Below are 25,537 nucleotides of genomic sequence, written 5' to 3' on the forward strand. Positions count from 1 at the left end.
CATTTTACATCTCTGTGTAACTGCAGAGCACAACCTTTAGCTACCTTCACAAAAAACAAAACACAACAGAGAAAACCTACAAAATATTTGCTTTGGTGTATTAGCTTTACAGGTGTTCTATAAAGTCAGTTACATTAAAAATGCAATTCCCATTTCAAAGCCCGAACTACAAATCACTGTCCAGCTAAAATCCACTGTTTGCATTACCTGTACATATACTAGCTGTCTCATTTGTGTACATTAATGGTATTCCCGGCAAAGACTATCCTGGGCCAATGATCTATGTTACAACAGATTATTAGGGTATATAATCTTATTATATAGTGTACATCTATCATTACATTGTTATAGTTTTCAAGTCGAGACTAAAAAAGCACTTTTATAAAATGGATTTCTTATCTTATTGGCTTTTAATGTAACTTTAAAATTGCTGCTTTTATTATGTGTATACTGTTATTTAAATGGGCTGATTGTGGCAGTTGTATGTGTGACATGCTACACAATTGTATTGTGGTTTGTTCTTTTTCTCTGCTATGTACTGTACAGTGCTTTGAGCTACTTTTGTATAAAAAGCACAATATAAATGCAATAAATAAATACATAAATCTGTTGTAACCTGCATTAAACTCATCTCCTCAAAAACAATACACAATAATCAATTGCTTGCTTCTTTCAAAGGGAAATGAGAACTTCATTGTCCAGCATTCTTTGCAACTCCCATCCAATCACCTTCCCATGATTCCAGCAGCCAGGAAACAAACAGCCCGACCTTCTACAGAAGCTGTGTTTTGTTAGATAATGTCAGTTCCACAGCTAGAAAAATATGATATTTAAAAATTCACATTCTTTCATAATCAAGATTTTAAAAATGCAAAGCTAAAAGCATCACTAAATTGGACGCATTGCTCTTTAAAGTTTAAAAGAAAAATTGCATTTTTTTTTTTTTAAAGAAAACATGATTTTCCCTGGTCTTTGAATCCAAGGGGTTTTGCATTTTTAATGTTTGGTCGGGGTGCCTCCTTCTTTACTGAGAGCACGTACACAAAAACACACGCTCACTCACACAACAAGAAGAAAATACCATACAATAGAGTTTCTATGGCTCAAGGGCACAGGTTAATAATTTCAATAAAATGCATACAAAATGCATAAATAGGGTGTGCTTTTTTGTATAAACAAATCAAGATGAAGAACCCACAGGATACAGTTATAATAGCATTGAGATTAATATGATTAGCTATATGGGAACAGGGGCTACATTCACATGAAATCCTGTTTTTGGGTTTCCTCCAAACTTTTCTGCAATAAAGGTCATTCTGGTGTTTGAACCCTTTGTTATTGCTAGGGTATTTTGACCCTACCATAGGTTTTACAGAACGCTGAGACGAATACATACCCTACGCGAAGCTGTTTTCATTCAGCAGAATGAGATTATAGAATTAATCCAGTCCGTTTTGAGTATGAACATCACCAAGGTCACGCCAGCATTAGTTCATCCAGCCACATTGACAAAAGATTTGTTTTCTTCAGATGGCTTTTCTTACACCAAAAACTTTAGACTATAACAAAATCAACATGCTGGACTCCTTTCAAATACTTGGAAATGACATCTAAGTATCCCTTTTGGATTTAGCAGAATTTTGTCCCCCCAAAAAAGAGAAATCTTTCTGTCCACATCAAAAAGGAAAACAACCAATAATAATAATAATTTCATAAGGCAACTGTCGATTTCAGATGGCTGTGTGCTGCTGTTTTTTGTTGTTGTTATTTTTTGTGTTCTAAAATACAGTGATACCCATCTAATAATCACAGCAGTTGGCTTGTCCAGAATGATTTGGAAAATATGTGTTTCCGTTAGGAAGTGCAGTATAGGGTAACTCTCCATTTTCTTCCATTGGATGGCCTGGTTGCTAAAGATACAAAGAAAGAAAGACAGTTGAGGGACTCACAGAAATAGTAATTTAAAGTTACAGTGTTAAACATTATCAGTAATATGCATATGAAATATAGATGTTGGTCTGAGCATGTACATAGTAGTGTCTGTATAGTATAGTGTAAGGTTATTTACTTAATACCATATTCCTTCGAACTTAAGACACCCTCAAATTTAAAGACGCAGACCAAATTTACCACCCTCAATTTGAGGAAAAAATAAAACATCAAATACATATATGCATTTAAAAATATGCCTCAATTACACATATGCAGTTTGCGGCCATCTGCTGCCAAACAGAGCATTACAGTTAGGGTTGCCATCTGTCCGGGTTTGACCTGAACAGTCCAGGAATTGGCATCTGTGTCCGGGTGGCAGAAATTAACAAGCCCGGATGCCCTAGTGTCCTGTTTTGAGTGAAACGCATAAGAAACACCAACCTTCCTTTAATATTTTCTTTGACATAACGTATAATGGGATATTTTGGCGTGGAATTTATTTTGGCTTTATTGGTGGTTTTGGTTAGATCACCAAAAGTACTTCCACCAAAAAGAATGTGGCATACAGTGAGTGATCCTGCCCTCTGACAGACTAGTATGCAGCACAGGTTAAGAAGTGCTGAACAAGGGAAAGAATGTGTCAGCTGTCAAAGTGAATATGAGAATGGCAGTGTGATTAAGCCAATTTTCTTAAAAAAAATTTAAAGCAGACTGGATATTTCCATCAATCTGGAATTGATGATGTGATCAGAAACCAAGGCAGTGTAAACTGCGCCTGCTACTGTGGTACCTGTAGGACTGTTCTTTTTATGTTAAGCAGACAGATTTAATTAAGTAAACATGCATGTGAATGTTTGAATTCCTCAGGAAGTTGGTGACGCTTATTTGAAAATGGCTGTCTGTATGTCAAGGATAATTCGAGATCGGGCAGTAACGTTTTGGTTCGTCTTTTCTCAGCAGTAAGTCACGTTACTGCTTGTGTAGTCTGGTAATCACGTCTTTTGTTGATGAATGCATACATCACTGTACTATACTTTAATTTAAGATGCAGGCTATTTTTGAGAAGCAAAAGATTGTTTGAAGTGTGTTAAATTCGGAGGAATACAGTATTATGTATTTCTTAATAGTTTATTCCATATACACATTAGGACACATGTAGTTTTATACCAATTCATATTGTAGTCATTTATTATAAAATATATTGGGAGTGCTTCTTAATATGAGTTATCTTATTGGTTACCAACATCCCAAAATATGTTGAAGTTTAAACGTTTATTCCTAGAAGTTTAAACCTTTAGTTGGGGTCCTCATGATAACATTTGTATACATTCAAGGGATTATTGGATTATATTCAAATGCAATCTGAAATGTCTAAAGGGGGCTTTGTGTTGAAGTCTGTGATGAGTTTCTGAAGTGAGGGGGTTTGAAGACTGACCCACAGGGCCTGAAGCTGTCTTTTCTGTCCCCACTGATTCTGTACAGTGATGTTCCTGCAACTGACACCGTGACATTACCACAGCCAAGGGCGTTTTTCTTTAACCTTTAAAAAATGATGGTGTAAAAAGCTTTGAAAAAGCTTTCAAAGCATTTACACCAGTCAGTAATTAAATCCTGTTTGTTTATTTTTTTTAAGGAGAAAATGTCTAGTGAATGTTACAAATTTATTTTTATAAGTAGACGATTAGTTTTAAAAGAATTAAATCACAAAGTTATTTCCTGCAATTTTTTGTATTTGTTTGTCCTCTTTCGGAATAAAATAGGGGTTATTTTACGTTCTTAAAAAATGAATCACTCCATTTTATTTTCCAAAGGTTTAAGATTCAGAAGAAAAAAAAAACAAAACACACTGCTGGCACTCTTTGAAGTGCTACATGACGTGGCTATATCCAGGGACAGAAGCCATGTGGCAGTGTCCCTGATTCCAGGATGTCTCTGGGTCCTTTGATTTGGTAAACCATAATCTCCTGATAATTAAATGGTCATTGCTGGGTTTCATCCAAAACGCACTTTTCTTTAAAATGTGATTGCTTTCATTTAATTGCTTTAATGACTGTGTTACAAATTATAGCTGTACATAAAGTTCAAAGGGCTTTGTTTCGTGTTGTCTTTACATAATTTGTTACACTGCTTTACTTCATTCATTTAAAAGAATGTTCACTTCAAAATCAGATGCTATTTGTGAACAACTCCCTGATTGCTTTTGTGATAATATTGTTTCTCATCCATTGTTTTCAAAGGGACATTTTCAAATAATGGGGCTGCTTTTCAAAGATTTATTCCTAAGCTTTTTTACTAAAGTTACAAAACTTGAGATAAGCACAATAGGGGTTTCATTTAGGCATTAATTGAAGGTTATTTCTGATCATTTGTCTACCTTTGAAAACTAATATTTTCACTTTGGTGTAAAGAATCTGTCCCAATGTTAACAGTATTAGCCAGAAATTACACTGAACAATAATTAACCTGCTCCTTAGGGCAAACAAGTTGATTTTTGTTAGTTTTGTGCTATTGCAGTTGTTTACTCTTAAAAAAGTTGCCTGTGCACATTCTACAAAACAGAGGCTCACAATGGAACCCCATCTAAACCTTACGATTTATTTATAAGAAATATGTGGGGACAGTTGGGGTCCTGTTTCGTGTAACACAAGAAGGAAGTGAACTGGGCATGAAAATCAAGTACTGTACTGCTCTTCCATCAAAGTGAGCTTTGGCACTGGAAAACCGGGTTCACCTCACCACAATCTCAGTGAAAAGTCAGGGGAAAAAAAACAATAAGGGACTCTAATGCCAACTAGAGATACCTTGCTTTTTAACATTTAACATAAGCTTTGAGTTACCGGAGTCTGCCCATTGCAGTTTATAAAGCACTGCTCCAGGAGAATCACAGGAGGAAAGCCAGGCTGGAACTGGCATGATGGAGGGCTGATGCTGATGTCTTCCTGAGCAATGACTGTAGTGCCCGCTATGGGTTCGCTAGGCTTTGTCTGGTAGTAGCAAGATGCCTGGAGGGGGCTTTGGTTGGGGGACGGCTTTATGTTACGGCAAGAAGGGGTAGAGTGTTCCATGCTGCTGAACTGCACCTTTTTCATCGGGGGAGAGGAATTGTTCTCAAACATGCAGCTGCTTGTCGAAGGGAGGCCTGCTGACCCCACAGGGGTCTGATAGACCTTGCTTATTTGTTGGGCTCCGAATCCCAACCCACATTGTTGAAACGGATTGCTCCCAGCCAACAGAGAACTTATTTGGGGGATGCTTTGAAGTCCTTGGGTTTGGCTATAAGACACTGTAGGGTGAACACCCACTTGTCTTTCCTGTTGTGGCTCGGTGGGGTACAGCTGTCCATTTTGGATCACCGTTTGTGGTTGCAACTGTTGCATTTTCTGCACTAGATCTGCTGGATGGTGGTGCTGTTTTGGTAGTTGGTTCATCATCAAAGGGTTCTGGGGCACCTGCTGAAGGTTCTGGGTGTAGTTAGTGTTGGATACGGAAGTAACCCATTGACTATCCTCGGTAGAAGCAATAGGATTCAGTAGCTGCTGTGCTGACATCAGCTGGGACTTCTGAAGTGGGCTTTGGAGAGTCAGTGGGTTGGGCTGGCTCATGTTGGCCTGAGGGTTTGGTCTTATTTGATTTTGAGAGAAGCTGCCCACGTTATTCTGGAGTATCTGTGGTTGCCCATGGTTAGACAAGCCCCGGGAGCTAACTGTGCTCTCCTGCAAGCTGTGTCCCATGTGGTTCTGTGTACAGGGTCCAGTCAGCGTCCGGTCAAACTGCAGCTGATTGTTAACATTGAGCTCAATGTTGTCTTGGGAGCTGAAGTGAATGAAGGAATTTGGGGTGTTCAGATTGGCAGACGACTGCTGTTGAAGCCTGGGCTGTATATCGTTTGAGACATTCAGTCCTATGTGGTTTTGAGGACCAGCCTGCAGAAAGCCTTGGAAGCCTGCCAGATTGGGCTTACCCATTCCAACTTGGTTAGGCTGGGTGCTTATCTGATGGGCTGATACCAACTGCTGGTTTAGATCCATCTGGGTGGCCTGAAAGGATTGCAAGGGCGGCTCCTGGAAGTCCTCTAGGGTTCGACCTTGCGACAGCTGTGAGCAAGTTTGATTGCCAAACTGGGCAATAAAGCCATTCAGAAGTTGGCCTTCAAATAAATCTGGCTGAACAACTCCCATGGAATCCATCTGGCTGGCCAGGGAGTTGATAGAAGACTGACCGTTCTCTTTGCCGTTGTTCTTGGGTTTGCATTGCTCTTTGAACAAGGCATCCTCAACATAGGAGAAGATGTCGTTATTAAGGATATCATTGAGCTCTATGGACATTTCACTGTTGTTGATATCCATCTTGAGCAAGGTTTCCTCCCAGTGCTTTAGCTCCAGCCCATCAACACCTTGGAGGTCATTTCCATTGAAAAGCTTCTCCAAAACGTCCATCATGGCCAAAGTCTCACTTTCCTGCTTGATGTTTGCATTCTGTCTGTGGCTTCCTGGAATCCACGGGTCACCCAGGACATTCACTATCATGGTGTCATCCATGGCTTTATCGAGGGAGTACTGGGGCTCGGAGGCCGCATGTGACACGTAGATGGCCTGGTCTTGCTTCAGCATGGCGCCCAGAAGAGAGTTGGGGTCGATGCTCTTCGGTTCGGCGCCCTTCTTGCTTATGGCTGGAAAGACATTAGAGAAATCCCCAGTAGAACCGGTTTCGTAAAGGACCGCCTCTCCAGTGGCGAAATGGAAGGGAAGCTGCAGTGTCCGCTGACGCAAGTGCTCCTCCCCTTCTTCGTTTCTGGAAAATATAAAAATACAGTTATTGCATGTTACAAAAATACATACTGTGCTTCTGTATTAACAGGGAGCAGTTCAGAGTGAGAAAGAGTGAGAGAGAGATTAGAAGGAGGCTATAGAAGACAAGTGAGTGTGAGCTAGTCCAAGCAGGACACAAACGGCTGCCATGCTTTAGGAAAGCTTTCACTGAATCACATTATTGTGAATGGTTTTCATGCAGAAAAAAATAATAAAAGTTGAAGGAAACTACTTACGTCAAGGCTCTTTGTCGGGCAACGATGAAATCTGGCCTTCCTCCCTTATAAATAAGGCGAGCATTTGCCTGGACCCAAACCCAGCTTCCACTCTTGGTCAGTAGTCTGAATACTGTGAGGCCGCTTTCTCCTGTTTTAATCACTGCAATACAATTAAATTAATAATTATAAAAAAGAGCTTAAATAGAATTCCATAATGCACAACTGTGGTGGTTAATTCACAATTATGTCATATTAACTGAAATTGTTACAAAAAACAAAGAATAAGCTGAAATGATTGTCTCAAGGCTCTTAAAATCTCTTAAGCATGAACCCCTTCTGTTTACAGGCCATTCAGACTGTGAGAGGAAACTTTAACGTACTTCTGACATGGTTGTCTGCACAGTGCATCATATCGGCTGCGTGAATAAACTGATACCCGGTGCCTCTCATGCAGAGCTCAGTGTCTGTGTAACCCAGGACCACCTTCCCTCTAAAAGGTGAAACAAAAAAACATTTTTAACATCAGAAAGGAAACGGAGGCTTCTTTTTACATATTGTTTGTTTCCAAATGCCTAAGCGACATAGAAACTTTTTTCTTACTTCGGTTTGATCAAAACGACCTTTGGGCATTCATATGTGCTTTCAAGTACCTAAACACATTCATGTACAAATAAATTGCAGGAATTGCCAGCAGGGGCATTCAAGATTGAGGTGAGTTTCTTTTCATTTGCATGACGTCTGCCATCACCGTGGCTGACTGTAGTAAGCACTGGAAATCAAGCATCAATATTTGAAATTAAAGAAGGTACCTTGTGTCGCATCCCATAGGTGTGAAGTCCAGCTTGTGCTTTGTCTGGAAAATGAGGGTCTTGGTCCTGATCTCCAGGATGGAAGGAGGCTGGAGGGGCGTGCCAATGGCAAACAAAGCGAGCTGAGAGGGGACCAGGGTGCCATCCTCCGACAGCTTGTTCTGCCCATGGAGAAACTTCAACCGGCCTTGGAAATTGAGTGCCTAAATAAAACAAAATGTTAACAAAACCGACCACTTGCTGACATATTTAATTAAAGGTGAATACCTTATAACTAACTTGTTTTCCATTTGAAGAGAGCTAGATTCTTAAAGATTGAAATTGTAAAAAAAAAAAAAAAAAAAAAAAAAAAAACAAACAAAAAAAAAAAATCACCCAATCAATAAAACTAAAGCTTGTAAGAAGTCCTAGGTCCCTTTGTCAGAATTAAAACCACTCACCAGAAAGCCAGAAGAGTTGTCAAGGAGACAGCGGAAGCGGCAGCAGAAGCTTCTCTCCAGGAAGGACGAGTTCTCAGGCGGAATGAGTTGGGGGTCATAGTTCACAATGTTGGAAAGCCCGGTGCTATTGCTGCCACGTTGCATGACTTCAACACAAAAAAAAACAAACATGCATTTTCATCAGGACTTTATTATGGGGTTACTGGATGGCAAATGTCTGAGTATGTGGGTAATATCAGCATCAGCAGTAAAAGGAATGAGACTGAAAGCATATGGGTGATATGACCCATACACAGGCACTCACAGTCTTATAAATCTATTATATACTGCTTTACGATTAACAAAAGTAAACAAAAAACAGCTATATTTGTTTTCCAATCATTAGCCTGCTTTATTTAGTCCATTGTCAATTTCATTGAAAAGAGGGAAAGGGTTGATGAAGAGAATACGGTCATACGTGGCTGAGGTTCATTTTTTTTCGATCATTTTTGTTGTCACAGACTCTGCAGCTGATTGGTGCCTCGGTTACAATTTTTTAAATCAGGTGATGTCAACCGTGCTGATGTAAAAACTAGGAGTGCACCGATAATCGGAAGCCTATCAGCATGGCACAGATATAAGGAAAAAAAACATAATCAGCGATCGCCAGTTTTTGTTATTTTAGCCAATAATGTACACCAGTATTCATGCTTGAATTTCTTCCAGCACAAAATGTAATGTTTGGTCAGGCGTGCTTACTATACTAATGACGCAAGAACACTGAGACAGTCATTTCCCAGTGCTGTGTGTAACATACGAGCACCCTGCAGTAAATATATAAATAAAACAGCGGTGTTTGGATATTTTTTTAAATAATGTAGACAGCAATAGGATAGCGAGTTGTGTGCAGCAGAACAGATTTGATGCTAGATTAAATTCAACAATGAACTGTGAGTAGAATATTATTCTGATGCTTTTTTTTAAAAAAAAAAAACCCTCTCTTCTTTGAATATTTAAGATTCTGGAGTGTTTGCCGGGTTGTTATATATTATTATTATTATTATTATTATTATTATTATTATTATTACACAATGTACTTGTACAGAGTACAATGTAATTTTTGTTTATTACCTTGCTTAATCTGCATTGGTTGCGGGTGTATGTGCAGCATTTTGAAGCAGGAATTGATCACTGTGCTGTCTCTTGCTGAGTAACAAATTCAAGTTTGATTGAATTTTGTAACCATAAATGTAATATTTTTGTGACTTTTTTTTTCTTTTGATTAAGTGAACAATTTAAGTTGTGCTGCAAATTCAAATTTAACAAAAGATGACATGCGTCTACTGTACAGTATAGGTCAAATTTATAATATGCAATGTTTGACAGCAAGTGTCAAATTATACAGTAAATATTTTTTTCTACAGAAGTGTTTTTACTAGTACAAATGCAAAATGTTATTTTTGTGTGACTATGTTGTAAAACATATGTATAATTTGCTGTCAAGTGCACAATTTAGTATTACGTTATTCTGAAGTAAATGCAACAAGTAAACGATACCTGTTAATTTTTGTCATAAATACAAGAAGTACACCTGTTCATGTTTTAATATGTATAATTATAAAACAATTTCAATATTAGCCCTATGTTTTGTTCTAATAGTTTACAATAGCTTACCTGCACTATCTATTATTATCGGTATCCTACCGTTATCGGCCGATAAAGGTAGATAACCATTGGCTATAGGTATCGGCCACGAAAATCTGTATCGGTGCACCCCTAGTGAAAACTGAATGGTATGAATTGGGTATCATGAATTGGGTTTCTCCCCCAGTAGGGGAGAATGGTGTGCTAACAAGGGATGAGCCTTGATGGGTCGAATGGCCTTGTCTTGTTCCCAGACATTTCCTATGTGTCACAAAACGTGCACTTTGATTGGCTGAAAGATCCTGAGCAGTTCATAATAAACATTATCGAAAAACAATTTTATGTTATGGTTATTGTATATAATATGGTAAATATTTCAATTAGAATGTTCAACAGAACGATATATAACAGCTGTTTCCTGGTACCTATGTCGTAGGTGATATGGTCTATTGCTGGACAATTGGATTGAGTTATATCTACAACACAGGAATGATTAGGAATGTTATTAAGTTATTATCATAACCCTGGTACCTGACATAGAAATGTAACCATTACTGCATGGGTATTTACCTCTTAACACTAGAACCGCCATGCGGGTCAGCTTGACCCATTTTGCATTTAAAATGTTAATTACTATTCCATTTTAAATCATATGTGTATGTCCATTTTTTACTTTTCCAAAATATATTAATTAAATATCCTGACTGCGTTTGACAGCCAGAATCACAAAAATGACAAAGTTATAAACAGTTCTACCTAGAACCGCCACATGGGTCAGATTACAATACTTGTCTTTTTTTTTAATATAACGTAAGATATTCTATTTTTTTTGTAAATGCAACAAACAAGACACACCTCCTCCTCCTAGCACACATTTTTTAAATTTTTATTTCAAGCTTGTCTTTGTTTGTAAACTGACTACGAGACAGAGATTGCTGTGATTGTGGATTTGTCAAGATGTCAACTCAGTGAAAGCCTATTGCTTATTTTTCAATGTACCTGGGAGACAACAATCCTTCATTTTGTTCCACAAATGCAACTGGGAATGTATCATAAGGAAATATTTAATCTTGAAAGTAGTCATTTTGATTGGAATACAGCATGCTGCACTCAGATGCATACAGCAAACTGAATTGACAGGTAGGATAACAACTTATGTGCCTAATATGAAACGTATGTTATATATTATTTTTTTATATTACCTTTAAAAAAAAGGTTACAGGTTACAGGTTTACAGGTTGGTATGTACCAGTTTACATGTGTTTACATAATAGTGTTCATTGGAACTGTGTCTGTGTTTACAACACAGCTCCTGGATGCAGGCAGTCAGCTGGACAAGGACTGCATGCATAGATCACAGCGTCATTCTTCCTTCAAGCACGCTGCAATCATGGCCGCAGTGACCTTGAAGGTTAATGGTTACTTTTCTATTTCAGGAACCAAGGTTGTGATAATAACCTAACGTTCCCTTTCAAGTAGAAATGTAACCATTACCACATGGGTAAGTGTACCAAAGCCATTGCAAGGCAAGATTGCAGAATGACTAGGCTGCTATATGGCTCAGATGAGAGGCTGCCTTGTGCGTTACCATATGGAACCTCAGTAACAAGTAGCTAGGGCTAAAAAACTGAGGGAGGAACTCGTCTCTATGCCTATGTTGTAAGGGTCGATTGAGAAGCCACCGTTAACACTAGTTCCAAAGACAGGGTTTTGGGGATCCACGACATTCAGTCTGTATAACCTAGTAGACGTATGGGGAGTAACCCACACTGCTGCAATGCAAATGTCCTTTACATGTGAACACTGGAATAAAGTCCACAAAGTTGTCATGCCCCTGGTGGAAAATGGGCAGTGAATTTTTCTGGAGAGGGCCAGCTCATAGGCAGTCCTGACTGTGCTATCCATTTGGACAGCCTCTGCTTAGACAAGGCTTGACCATGGGATTTAGCCCCATAGTTCAGACTTTTCGTCCTATCAACGTACTATGCCAGGGACTGCACTGGGCAGAGCGTATGGAGCTGCATTCTAGAAAAGAGGTGGACGGAAAGCCTCCAGTTCCACAGACTGGTTGACATAGAATGCCAAAATCATCTTCGGCAAAAAGGCAGGATTGGTACGGAGCATAACCTTTGTCCTGACCGCTGTAAAAATTACGTTTTTGCAATAGAGAATGCCTGCATCTCACTCACTCGCTTTGCAGAGGTGATAGCGAGCAAGAAAGCCTCTTTAAACGATAAATATTTCAGCTCAGCTGAATGTGTGGGCTTAAAATAGCTGCCAAATAGACAATGTAATTTAGTACGGAACCCCAGTAGCAAGGGGATTTCCCCTCGCCCAACAAGTCCTGTAAAAATTGCAGTATAACTGCCTTAGGACAGGTAGTGGGGTCAGACCCACGAGGCAGGCACCACGTCTGAAAGACACCCTACTTCCACCCGTACTGTGTCAATAGCCATATTTGACAGACCCAGACTGCTCAAATGCAGCCGTTCAGCTGCCAGACCCAGAGCGGCAGGCTTGATGGGTCAGGATGCCATAAAGTCCCCCGTGCCTGACTGAGCTGGTCACGGCGCTTGGGCAGTCTTCACGGCTGGCTGCTCAGGAGCTGCATGAGGGCTGAAAACCAGAGTGAGACGAGGGTCTCGTGTGCACAGAGCAAAAGCTTGTTGGACTCGCGAAAGAGACTGGGCAACCTGAGGCCGCCCTGGTGGTTGATGAAAGCCACCACTGTTTTGTTGTGTTGTCTGTACCGTTTCAGTGACTTTAGCACCGGGTCAGAACCGGACCGTACTGGGATGGTGCTGAGTAGGGTCGGTTCGGTATCGGTTCAGTAACTGTAGCACCGGGTCAGTATGGTACGGTCCTGGGTTGGTACAAGCACCACACCGATACGGCACCAGTTGGGAACCGGTACAGTACGGATTCACAGTTTCAAAGTTACCGCGGGTAGCAATGTACAGGGATGCCCACCCACTGGCAAAAACACTCAGTCAGCACCACAGGCAGGACACAAAGCCACTGCGGGACGTAACAAACAACAGGCTGTAGTGTACAATATACGCGTAATGAATATTTAAAACTATTACATCGTAAATAAAATCTGGCATATATTATGTAATTATGATTTTGCAAGCACCTTTGATATATCTTATTCTGGTTTCTGATCTTTAAGAGGTAAATATCCATGCAGTAAAGGTTACATTTCGTACTAGAAAGAGAACCAGGAAACAGAAGAATTCTTTAGTGCTGTATCTGAACAACTGCATTGCTCACAATAAAGGATGGACCAGCGAGTGTTCGAGTCCATACAAGATTTAATAATATACAGTTAGGGTTCAAAATGCCTGCCTGAGAACGAGTGGAACACTTCCAGAAGACTGACATGTGCCCTAAACTGCATTTGTATACAAGTGATTTCCTCCTATTCTGCTAATTACTGCTGCTCAGTCTTCAGCACACCACCAAAGTAAACACATGTGGAATACTAAGTGCATGGAAATGTACTGAATGGTTGTCTAACAGAATATGCTGCCGTTCTGAGTTTGCTATTGCTGTGATAGGGTGTCTGTCTGTCTCTACTGTGTGGGAAAAAGGAGCAATTCCGTCATAAAACTCACGTTCCGTGCCCTGCTCTGATTCAAATGGGTTGGGATTGAGGGCAAAATGAAGCTGGCGCCGGAACATAGCCCGGTCGTCTGTATGGATCAGCTCAAACACACTCTGATGGACCACGTCAGACTGCGGGGAGAAAACACAAGAATAACAATGGATATTAGATCGCTGTTCTACGGACTACCCTTATCAGGGTTATTTAGCATTTTTTTCCATGCTTTTCCCATGTTTTTAATGTTTTCTTTAATTCAATTTTCCATTCAGCCTGCCACCACACAGTATATGCTCTGCCTGTGTAGCAGGTATGAGTACTCACCTGAACCCTCTAATATCCTACAGCTTCAAGTGGGGTATCAAGACCTGTTGCACAGGAAATTAATCTGCAGTGTAATGGCTAGTTTTAAGAGCCCCCCTCCCCCTAGTGGTGTAGCCCAGTAACTGCAGAGAGCAGCAGATTGTATCTGACAGTTGACATGGAAACCCAGATGGAATTCAGCACTCAGCAGGGATAAGCAAACAGCTCTTCAATGTTTATACCAATTAGCTCTGTGAAGCACAGCCTGACTGAACCCAGTCTTCTCTGCAGGAAATGTCTGCCATGGAGCTACATGAATGGGTATTGAAGGACAGATTAAACCAGGGCAAAAAGTTTTGTAACAAGCAAAGTTTGCACCCTTGTATTATAATAATAATAAATAATAATAATAATAATAATAATAATAATAATAATAATAATAATAAATAGTTATGGTATACTGTTATATATGTCTGTTCAGTATTTAGGAGATTGATTCTTACAGCAGTGAGCCAGGATGTAATCACAATATAATTTCAGGGTGCCTCCGGGCAATATCAATGAATATCTTTTCCTGTGTTTATTTTATCCTCTTTTCTGTTTTCTTTTTGTTTTTTGTTTTTTAAATTTGGAATCGTCAATTATTTTTTCCCATTTCATCCCCAATTTAGAAAGCCCAATTATTTTTTATTTCAACACGGCTCAATGCTGCTACTGCCACGCTGACTTGTGAGAGATGAAGACCTAGACATGTGCCTTCCGAAACGTGTGCCATCCGTCCACTTCTTTTCACTCTGCAGACCCGCCATGCAACCACCTCAGAGCTACAATGTCGGAGGACCACGCAGCTCCGGGCAATTTACAGGCAGGTCCGAAGGCGCACGGCCAGTCTACAAGGATCACTAGTGCGCAGTGAGCCGAGGACACCCAGGTCGACCAAAGCCCTCGCCACCCGGGAGGTGCTCGGCCAATGTACGCCGCCCCCTGGGAACTCCCGTCCACAGTCGGCAGTGTGTTTGTTTCTTTTTAATCTCAATTTTTCTCACTGAAGTCACTCTACAGCTATGGCCAAAAGTTTTACATCACCTTATAGAATTAACAAATTTTGCATCATAAAGTCGAATGAAACCTGCTGAACCTGCTACATATTGAATTACATACCGCTTTGTAGTTTTCCATCTACTTCACAAAAAACTGACACAAATTGCGTTAGACTATTGAGAAATCATTTAGCAGTTTGTCACATGATGTTTAATAAAAGATCTAAATGATGCTCATAATTATTATTTTTCTTTTAATTATACTAACATTCTAGGCCATAGCTGTAGTTTCTGACTACCCTTCAGAGGACATGTCCAGTACGTCACAAATGCTTCAGATTTGTATACTAGTTGAAGTGCTCATGTAAAACTGAGGGGGGCTGTAAACTAGACAGAACAGGAAGTGTTGAGTCTATCTGGAGATCAGTCATTTGTATTCGGTATGAATCAAATAGCAACTAGTAAAATGAAATGGTTAAGGAAACCTGTGTATTAATACTACAAAAGCTCCAATATATATGATACTTTAAGCAGGAGCCCTAATTGTTTTGTTGTAAAGGAAAATAGAAAGTGCAATGTTAACTGTTGTTACTAGTTTTATGACATCCTGTTTGCAGCCAGTCTCTGCCTGTTACACATGCTAAATCACTGTGGTAATATCAGCTATGGTCAAGTTTTATAAATATAGCATTTAAGCTGGAGCAGTGCGAATTAAACTGCACATCTGCACTCCCCTTACTATTTGATGGTGTTTGCAATCATTCTCAGTGGTTGTCAGTTATTATTAAATCTGCCTTTACCTAGCTTTAGGAGAAGCCTAAGTGCCGGGACAGAACAGCCTTCCACGTTCCACTCAAATCATGTGACAACCTGGTCTTGTAACACAAGTTGTTTCTTGCCAGTTTTATTCAGTTACAATCATGTCATTCCTCTCTCAGATTTTCCTTTAATATTCTGGATATTTTGTAGTGCCATTGACAGTTACTGCCTCACTCCTTTTAAGGAATGTGTACCTTATCTTCTAGCTTTACTGTACACCTCTATACAAAGCATCCGGGCCCTGGAGACTTCCACAACAAGCCGCCCACTTCTTTTTTTGGAGTGGCAGACATTGCATGACAAATTGTAATAATGTTTTTCCTAAAGCTTTCGAATTGGGCCCCTGGTGCCAGTGCATGTTTTTCCTCGGTATTAAACTATAGGGCTTATCGCTTGGGCTGTCGGCCAAAATAGCCAGAGCTCCATTTCAGAGCCAAATAAAATTTTAGAAGCAAGCTTATGTAACGAGTGCCTCACTTTTCATCCTGCCTCAACAGGTTGTGGGTTAGGAGCCTTTCAGAGAGGCTGACATTCCATCAAACTGTCTTCAGATGGCTAAAAGGAGAAGATGGAGCACCTTGTATGGGAGAACTCTGTCGTGTTATAGTTTGCCAAGAGCAGGGAGTACCAACACATGAACAGAAAATACACACTGCTGATAAGCACAGACCCTCCTTATTAAAACATTCCAATAAAACTGTATTGCACAAATGCAGCAGCTGTATTTGATGAACTATCAACTTGCATGACAACTCTAAATTTGAATTTAGGTTTAATGTTGGTCATTTTGCCTGTGACCTTTTCCTTCTCCCACTGTTGAGTAATATAAGACAAACCCCTTAGTGTTTGTGGAAAATTCTGTTTGTATATTGAGGTTTAATGATGATGAATTCATACAATAATATCATCAGCCAAAAATATTGAAATGCAATTTCCCAGTTTGACATTATTGTTTTATGATATTATTTTTCCTTTCTGTGAGCCAACAGTTAAAAAACTTTTTTTTTATATATATATCTAATTTTGGAGTGTATCTTGCATTCATACAAACCCAATGACGAATCACACTGTTCCAAATTACACCGAAATGCAGAGCTGCATCTAAGAAAAATAATTCTCAGAAATGAAATACAAGCTTATACATGCCTTCTGTTCCATATATTAGACTAGTTACATAAACATAATGCTCCATGAATGCTTGTTGAGTGCTGTGATTATTGTACTCATGAGGATGGCAGTGTTAGTCTAGTTATCCTTATTCATGTTATATTGTAACTACAGTAGTATGAATCTCCATGGTGTATTTCTATTCATTCAGTTCTGCATTTAGGAGGATTATTTCTATCATAAAGCAAAAATCAATTTCTTTCTGATTTTATTTTTGTTTGTTTTAAATCCCTGGCATACAAGGGTAAATAAAATAACAATACAAGATCTTTTTTTTTAACTCTCCCTAAGTTTAGCTATATGGATCTCTGTCACAGCCTCAATGTAATGTTTAGGACTAACATACCCTTCCCAGCACAGGCTTTTAGAGTTAAACTTCTGTGTAACTTGAATGAATACATTTATTTACTCAAACTCCTCCATAAACCTCTTTACCAATTTGTGAAAATCAGGCCCCATGCACACACAATTGCTAAGAGACTGTAACTTTTTCCTTTCCTTCTCCTGTAAAATAAAACATATTCCATAGTGTGTGTTTAACAATACCATTCCTGTTTGTGCATTTACAATTGTGGTCAGCCTGCATCAGTGGTTCCAAGTTGGCCCACCGTAGTCGTCATAGTCCTTGGGCTAAAAGGACATTTCAGTTTCAGTTGCAGTGTGTGTGTCTGTGTTGGTGGGTGTGTCTATTTCTGTTGTGTGTCAGAAAGTGTGTCTTAAGTTATATACGCGCATCAAAAGAAACTTATCACAAAGTATATTAATGATGGACATTGACTAAATGTTTTTGGTTTCTTTTTAATCACTCGTCCTTGACAATGACACGCTTGAGTGACTATGAGTGAAGCATATGCACTTAATCACCTAATTAGTGAGACAGTTGATTGGACACTGGATATGGAGTGATTTCAACTGTTGAATTGCAAGCTTGTATAAAAACAAAAGCAAACAAAGAAAATCACAGAAAAAAAAAAACAACAATATGCCACGTCTGTCAAGAGAGCAGCACCTTCGTTGGACTAGGGCAATGTACTGTGGCTCACCGTCTTGGGTGCTCACAGCCAGCAATTTCAAACCTGGCGAGACGGTGTAACCAGACACACTCTGTCAATGACAGGCCACGAACTGGGAGCCCAAGAGTCACAATACCTGCCCAAGATTGACAGATCATTTTGCAGAATCTTCGTGACGTCAATTGTTAATCAGCACAATAAAAAGTCAGTTAGCTGCAGTTATTTACTTAGCCACAACAAGCTCCTGCAATACACGCTTACTGTATAGAATTCGCAAGCAGCATCTATGACATGTGCACAAAACAAAGTGTATTTAAATGTTATTTTAAATATAAAAACATGATTAAGAGTATACTAAGAGTGTACATACTTGAGCTTCGCTATACAGGGACGTGTGATACTCTCGTGGGTGGGTGAAGAGGTTGGATGTATTCCCACCTCTAGCTGTGTTACCCGAATCCTGCATGCTCTGCACACTAGTTTTCCATCCGCAACTACAAAGCCTTCATTTTTTTCATACCCAAAATATCCCCAGAAGGATGATTATATCCGTTTTGCAGGGGAAAGAGGTCACTTTTGTTACTTGTACGTACAAGTTTGTTTACTATCTGATTTTCATTTAAATTTTTTTGCTGGTTTATTTCAACACAGCTGTTTCCTGCGCTGAACACCACGTAGTTTAATGGGCATCACCACCGTTTTAGGAGCTGGTAGAGATGCAAACACGTGAACTACTTTTCCACATTGTGGTAAACCGTGAACTTGGTAACCATGGTATAAAAAAATGGTTGCGGTTTCAAAACCGTGGCAATCTATACCACAGTATACTGTGAAACCGGTTACTGTGACATCCCTTGAGGAAGCACTTTTTTACACAAATGGAAAGAACATTCTCCCAAATATCTAAAACACTAGGGGCATAAAAATCTAAAATAAAACATAGATTATATCCTATTAAATACAATACCCCAGGTAGAGGCAAATCATTCTCAAACCATTCATAAACATGAAATGTAGCTTGTGGTCCCTTACAGACTTAACACAGTAATATAAGACCAGTTACCATTGTCAGTGTGTCTGTGTGTGTGCATCAGTCTCTGTCTGTGTTTCTGTATGTGTCTGTCTGTCTGTGCATGTGTGTGTGTGTGTGTGTGTGTGTGTGTGTGTGTGTGTGTGTGTGTGTGTGTGTCAGCTGCTGTAAGTTTGTATGTGTTTCTGTGTGGTCAGTCTCTGTGTGTTTGTGTGTGTCAGTTTGTATGCGTTTCTGTCTCTGTCAGCCTGTATGTCTTTCTGTCTGTGTGTGTTTCCATATGTGTCAGTCTGTTTGTTTGTATGTGTCAGTTTGTGTGCGTTTCTGTTTGTCAGTCTGTGTTTCTGTGAGTGTGTGTGTGTGTAAGTTTCCTTAGTGTTCTCTTATTATTGTTATTTCAACATTCAGTCCTTCACGTTGCTTCCTGAGCAAGTAGATTTTTCTAGTTTAATTAAACGTAATTAAAGCCACAATTATATAAACTCAAAACAACAGCTTGTTTTAAACCCCTATTTTATGTATTTTAAGTTATTATTAAGCTTTGTGTCACAGATGAGACACTTTCTTTCTATAGGATTTAAACAGGATAGCTTTACACCAGATCAAAGGGACGTTTCATCTTTCACACTGACTGTTAATCCATGTGAAATACATTATTTCCTGAAAAAGAGTCAGAGCTTGTTTGTTAAATTTAAGATAGAAAGTTACAATTGATTTGCCTTTGCTTGCAATGAAGCGTGGGTACTGTAGCTAAGATGCAGAGAATCTATTTTGTTATAGCACTTCATTTGACCCTGCCCCAGCACCCAGTCTTGTGTTACTAACCTGGTGAAAGCCAAGATAGTCCTGTATGGTAGGTGACGAATAGAAAACGTATCCTTCTGCTGTGACTACCAGGACAAAGCCATTCAGAGCCTGCAAAAAAACAAAGGCACAATATGTCAGAAATCAGAACCATCATACATTTTAAATAAACGACAAACAATACATTACAATCTAAATCTAAATGCTCTCTCTATATTTTTAATGTTTTCCAATAGCTTGCATGTACAATAGGTCAGATAAAGCTTAGAATACAAAAATGTAAACTAGATACCAGCAAATAAATTACTGTGATGGAAAAAAAATAATTGTGAAACAGAAACGATGAGGTGGAGGGGCTAGTCTGTGCAGCGAGTTAATTAACTAGATTCCCAGGCTTTTCACCTCTGGAGGCCTGTGTCTGCCCTCAGAAAAGTTCCTGTGGTAAACTTGCTATAATCTGACTGCTCAGGTCACAAGCTAATGAGTTAGGTGGTATGTTTTACATTTTCATGAAATGTTTTCCTTTTTTATGAAATTGTTTATATTTGTATGCTTTTATTTGTATCAGTGTGTTTATGACTGTTTGAACAGCTTTTGTCCTGTTTGAATTATTTTGTTCATTTTAGATGTATATCTCAAGGGTTAAATTCCAGGTTAAATAAATACATTTGAAATCTGAAAAATTAAATTGCGCCCCATCAGTCTACATCAATACAATTAGCAGTCTCTGCGCCAGAGAGGCCTCAGACTGAATGGCACGCTTCTGTACAATGTGTTTAATTTTATTTGATTTCAAACATCATTTATGCATTGGTTTCCTCTACACGATTTATTTTATTAGTCATTTATCAACAAACACGAACATGGTCCTTTTTGACACTGCAGTGTTTGTTCAAATATTCAATATTCCAGCACTGGTAAATTCACAAGTACGCCAAAAAGACTGGGTCCAAAAGAGAATTTTAGAAGGGGAAAATGACTTAGGCCTATTGGTTCTCAGACATTAGACGTATTACTGAACACAAAACTTAAATCTGAAAATAAAGTAACTGTATCAATACAACGATGTCAATAAAACAGAAAGTGAGCTGGATTGGGTAAACATCCCTTGCAATTAGTGGCTCCTTTGTTCGGGTGTTAAACGTCAGCAAGTAGGAGAGAATAGCCCTTCCAGTCACGCAAAGGACCTTGTTCCCTATAAACAATGCACTTCCAGTACTGCCTGATATTAACAGGCGGTAGGGATCCTTTGACTTTGCACTGCTGCCAAAAACAACCCTACCCCTACCTCAACCCCATGATCCAACTGACACAAACACAAGAGACAGTGGCTGGACAATGCAGCACTTTCATTTCAATCACTTTATATCTTCTACAATTTTATTGTATTATGTCGCTTATCAGTTTAACTTAACATGGCAGACCTCTATACAGGCATTGCCCTCACTTAAATCCAACAAAAGAAAGACAAATCACACCGCATGCTTAAAGCAGATGGACAGTCGGATCTATGGAAAGCTGTTTAATTCTGATTGTAAAGCAACTCCTTTTCCATACATTGTACTTGTTATATAAACAAAATCCTGCATCAACGTTCATAACAGACTGCCGTTAATCAGCCTAATCCTCACTTGTGGAATAATTACACTGTTCCATGAACTGAAGTGCTTGCAACATTCATGGTGTATAGTGTATGGGTTATACTGTCAAGTCAAGTTCTTGTATTTCCATTATTCCAGCACACACAAATACCACCCACTGATAGAAAGGGTTCATTTCTTCCAATAAAAACCCTGAATCACTGACTGCCACTTGCCACCTCTGGCAAAGAACAAATGGGAAACAAACAGCACAATCATCTTACCTACCATGAAACTAAGAAACGCCATTGAAAACAGTTGAGAGACTTTAAAGTCAAACTGAAGCAGTGCGGCTCAAGGCAAGTCAGCAGCACTGGGGAGCAGTGCTGTATTGCACTACTGTATGTGTTATTAATCACAAGAAACAATTCAATATTACATTACATAGGGCTCTGTTCATTACACTTTAAAGAATGTTTTTGGAGCATGTTAAACAGTGGTTTCAATGTAGGTGGTTTAAGGTAGGGATGTTAACAGTTTACAGAGTTAAACATTTAAATGCCAAGTGTTAAACGTTTAGAAATGTGCATATACCTTTTACCATTGTCAAAAATAAGCAGGTCAAATCTACATGTTATCCTTATTGTACAGGGTCGGCTAATTGGTTTCATATTCAATATAAAATTAAATGCTGTACAGTCTTACATACATGTTGCAGTAATGTATCAAACTATGCCCAGGATCGTGTACATTGGAATGGTTTGATTTTAGGTTTTTACTTTATACCACTGTTTTTATGATAGTTTTTGTTGCCAGGACACCCTTGTGAATGAGATGTATATCTCAAGGGTTTTATCCTGCTTAAATAAATACCTAATAGTATATAAAAAATAAAGGTTATGGTTTTCTGATTGGTTCAAAATATCCAGCAAACATCATCTACTTTAGTTAAAGAAAGTTCTCAGTCTCCATGCCTTATTTTCGTGATATCTGTTATGTGTGCACTTCCTGGGACATTTCACCTCCATGTTGTGTGGGTCAAATCATGTTACTGGCTGTAAGCATGTCAGTCAATAGGGGAAGCAGCTGGTTGATTAATGATAGGATAGAATCCATGGAAGGGCTGGAAACAAATATTCCCTCCAATTGCAGAACAAACTGAAAGCATGGCTTGCAGACAGAGATTTCTGTAACCAAGTTTAGTGCCAGTTATCTGTTTACAATCAATATTTTAAAATAAAAATACATGTTTACTATAGAATGTATGCATATTTGAGACCTATATTAATTATATGGGTAAGATTCATGGAATTATTAGATACAACTACATTAAAAATGTTTAGGAAATGAAATGGAAACTAGCATGTTTGTTGTTTGCACTGGGGGTGTGACAGCAAGCCTCACTAGATTGATTTCACTGCAATTCCCAGAGGAAGGGTCCAGGCCTATTCCTGGATTTACCTGGAGCAGGAGGTCTCCTTCAGAGAAGCTGGCTCCGTTAGTCTGAGGCGCGCTCTGTCCGTTCCCTCCGAAAGTCCCTGGCTTCTCCCTGAGCCAGCCCACATTGTTCTTCTTCATGGTGGCTGCAAAAGAGAAAAGAAACAAATTTAACATCGGCACGCAAACTTGAAAGCAATATATGCAGGAATTTGGAACAGTCTGCTTTTCTTTTTTTTTTCAGAATGTTTATAGTCTTACTGCCAAGTTGTGAGATTATCTGATTTTTTTTTTTTTTTTTTTGTGTGTAACCAGCACCACCACCCCACCGCCCCTCACTCCTTTCCATTTAAGGAACAACAGATTGAGAAAGACAATGTGGGACATCTTTTCAATGTGTTTCCTCCAGTCTTTAATGAACTCACTTATAAGGATTCTCAGGTTGGTTTTATGTTTTTTCTTTCTTTTTTCTTTTCTCAGTTTTATAAAGTTAATATTTGCTTTTAAAAAACAGAAGTTAATTACAGGTAAGTAGCTTCAGATGTCTTTGCAATTGCTTTCCCCTTCCCACATTGTCTGTACTGGCTTTTCTGTGACCTGCTGTACTGTGCGGAGCAGTTGGGAGAAAGTCAGTGCTGCATTGTTTTGATTTAGGTTGCTAAAGTCTAGTTTTCAGCAATAGACGTAAAATACCAAAAATGGACGACAAACAAAACAAGCAAAGTATATTTCGGCTGAGGATCGTTCAAGACATTTCCCCCCAAAAAAACTGTACAAGCAGATGGATGTAATTGTATTGCACATCCTGTGACTTAAAGAAAATACGATTGATCGCTATTTAGCTTCAGAATCACACATTAAACAACGGCACAGAGGCTGCTAAAAAGAACGTAAAACAAACAACAGCTTTCAGAAAACAAACTGGAAAGTCAGTGCAGACAAAAAAGTATTCCTGTGTTGGTTGTAGCCAAGTTAAATCAGCACAATAGGTAAAATCAAGCACAGCTACCTCGGTTCAAACAACCTGCTGTTTACTTTTTAAATGCAGTCAGAATTTTAGACCTGAATAGGCACGTTTTCTTAGTTTTTAACTCGGTACTGATAAAATAAATTCCTGGATGGGACGCATACCGCATCATGTGATTGCAGGTTAACATGGTTGGATAGCCGCATAGATGCAATGCAAACAACTCACTCAAACAACACGCCCTAAACCAGTAGAATATGCTCTAAAACATTTACTCTAAAAATCAGGACAAATGGTGTCCCGACAGTACCTCGATCAGGATGTGGGACAAAGTTATAATTTGTATTTTGCCTTTACCTGGCTTTGAACTTGCATTGAGTCACATTATCAATTGATTTGAATGGAATGAGGAAGGCTGTTCTGCTTAGAATTCTTGAGACAATCTCAAGCATCTCATGTCACTGGGAATGTGCCATTAGATCTGACTACTCTGAATCACTGAAAATATAATTTCAGAGATTTTAGCAGTTGTCGTGAACAAGCTCCCTTCACTGGGATACTAAAATCTGTATATTCTCGTATTCGGGTACTCGCAACAGCCGAAGAATGTCCTAATGAAGTTGGACATGAAGTTGAGCCCCAGCAGGACCTAACAGAAGTAAATGTTCCACCTCTACATTCCTTCCCTTGCACCCAGGCGGTAGGCTTAGTAATTAATTCACAATAAATCCTTCACAGAGGGCAGGCTCATTTTGTATTTCCTTGCTTTCTATTTCAATTTTTGTTATTTTTTATCAAATCTGCTTCCTGAGTGCCGGTCCTTAAATATCTTCCCACAGGAGACAGATGTTGTGCAATTATTACAGGAATTTCAGACAAAGTTTAATTGGGACTGGCCTTTCAATAAATTAATTTAACTGGTCAAGAATTGTAATGCCCGTGCCAAAATAAACAGCACTGTATAACCCCCCCCCCCCCCTTCAGGGATAATAGACACAGACTCTATAGGTACATCTCATACCCTGCCTATATGCTAAATAAATAAATACATTAATTAAAACATTGTGTTTTAAAAATATTTTAATAACCAAAGCTTTTAAAACATATTTATGTTCAGAACAAATAGTTTCTCTTTACTTCCTGTGTTATATAGGCAATAGGACCCCACATAGTTTCCTATGTGCAGCAATGAACAGAAGTGCAAGGTTCAGGTGGGATCCTAATACCTGTAACACAGGAAGTGAATAAGGACAGTACTTGCATGAACAGCAAAGCAATAAGGGCCTTTTCAGAATGCCAGGTAAGCCGTTTTTAATGCTCTGGTTATTACAAATTCTTGCAATTATGTGTATTATGTATTGAAGTAAGAAAACTTGGATTCCTGGTTGTAAAGTGAAAATTAAGTGTGAAAACTAAAAAAGTGGCAATCACTTAAGAGTTTATAAATGTGGTGTCCATACGAATTCAAAATAAATAAACATATTTAACAAACACATTGCCAATTAAGCCATTTCTAAAAAAAAAGATATATTATCTACACAAAAAACAAAAACCCCACTCAGAAAAGCAGCATTATTTGAGATCTTCAGTTCTTGAGGGTATCTAGGTTCTGATGACCTACTTTTACACCGCATTGATTGAGCTAGTGAAGGCTATTGGCAAAATTAAACTTTACATAAAAAGTTTTACAAGAAGTTGTTATAGTTACCAAACAAAAGAAGCATATAAAAAGGATGACTGCTACTGTACTGTATGCAAAACTCTGAATGTTAAGAATAACCCTAACAATGGAAAACCGATGTTAATGCCTCCTTTTTGATATGTGACACGTGCAGTTGTCAGATGCGGTGCCAAGCCTGGTCTGATCCCTGCATTCAAAATCAATATGAACAGCCATGCTCTGGTATAAACTTATTTGCAAGAATAAACAAAAGTACACAAAC

At 38.9% G+C, this 25,537-nt stretch overlaps 1 protein-coding gene across 1 annotated transcript in view; it reads right to left on the reverse strand.

The window, feature by feature from the left end:
- Window positions 1-531: 531 nt before the first annotated feature.
- LOC121323590 (aryl hydrocarbon receptor-like) overlaps window positions 532-25,537 on the reverse strand; it is a 110,792-nt gene continuing 85,786 nt past the window's right edge. Inside the window, exons 3-11 of the mRNA XM_041264730.1 lie at window positions 22,652-22,773; window positions 19,632-19,721; window positions 13,448-13,568; window positions 8,208-8,353; window positions 7,768-7,970; window positions 7,339-7,448; window positions 6,977-7,118; window positions 4,770-6,723; window positions 532-1,910 (exon numbers count right to left, since the gene is read on the reverse strand). Coding sequence (XP_041120664.1) covers window positions 1,800-1,910; window positions 4,770-6,723; window positions 6,977-7,118; window positions 7,339-7,448; window positions 7,768-7,970; window positions 8,208-8,353; window positions 13,448-13,568; window positions 19,632-19,721; window positions 22,652-22,773 — 2,999 coding nt within the window. The 3' untranslated portion in view covers window positions 532-1,799. The remainder of the gene's footprint in view (window positions 1,911-4,769; window positions 6,724-6,976; window positions 7,119-7,338; window positions 7,449-7,767; window positions 7,971-8,207; window positions 8,354-13,447; window positions 13,569-19,631; window positions 19,722-22,651; window positions 22,774-25,537) is intronic.

Source organism: Polyodon spathula, chromosome 11 (assembly GCF_017654505.1).
Source record: "Polyodon spathula isolate WHYD16114869_AA chromosome 11, ASM1765450v1, whole genome shotgun sequence".
NCBI lineage: Eukaryota > Metazoa > Chordata > Actinopteri > Acipenseriformes > Polyodontidae > Polyodon > Polyodon spathula.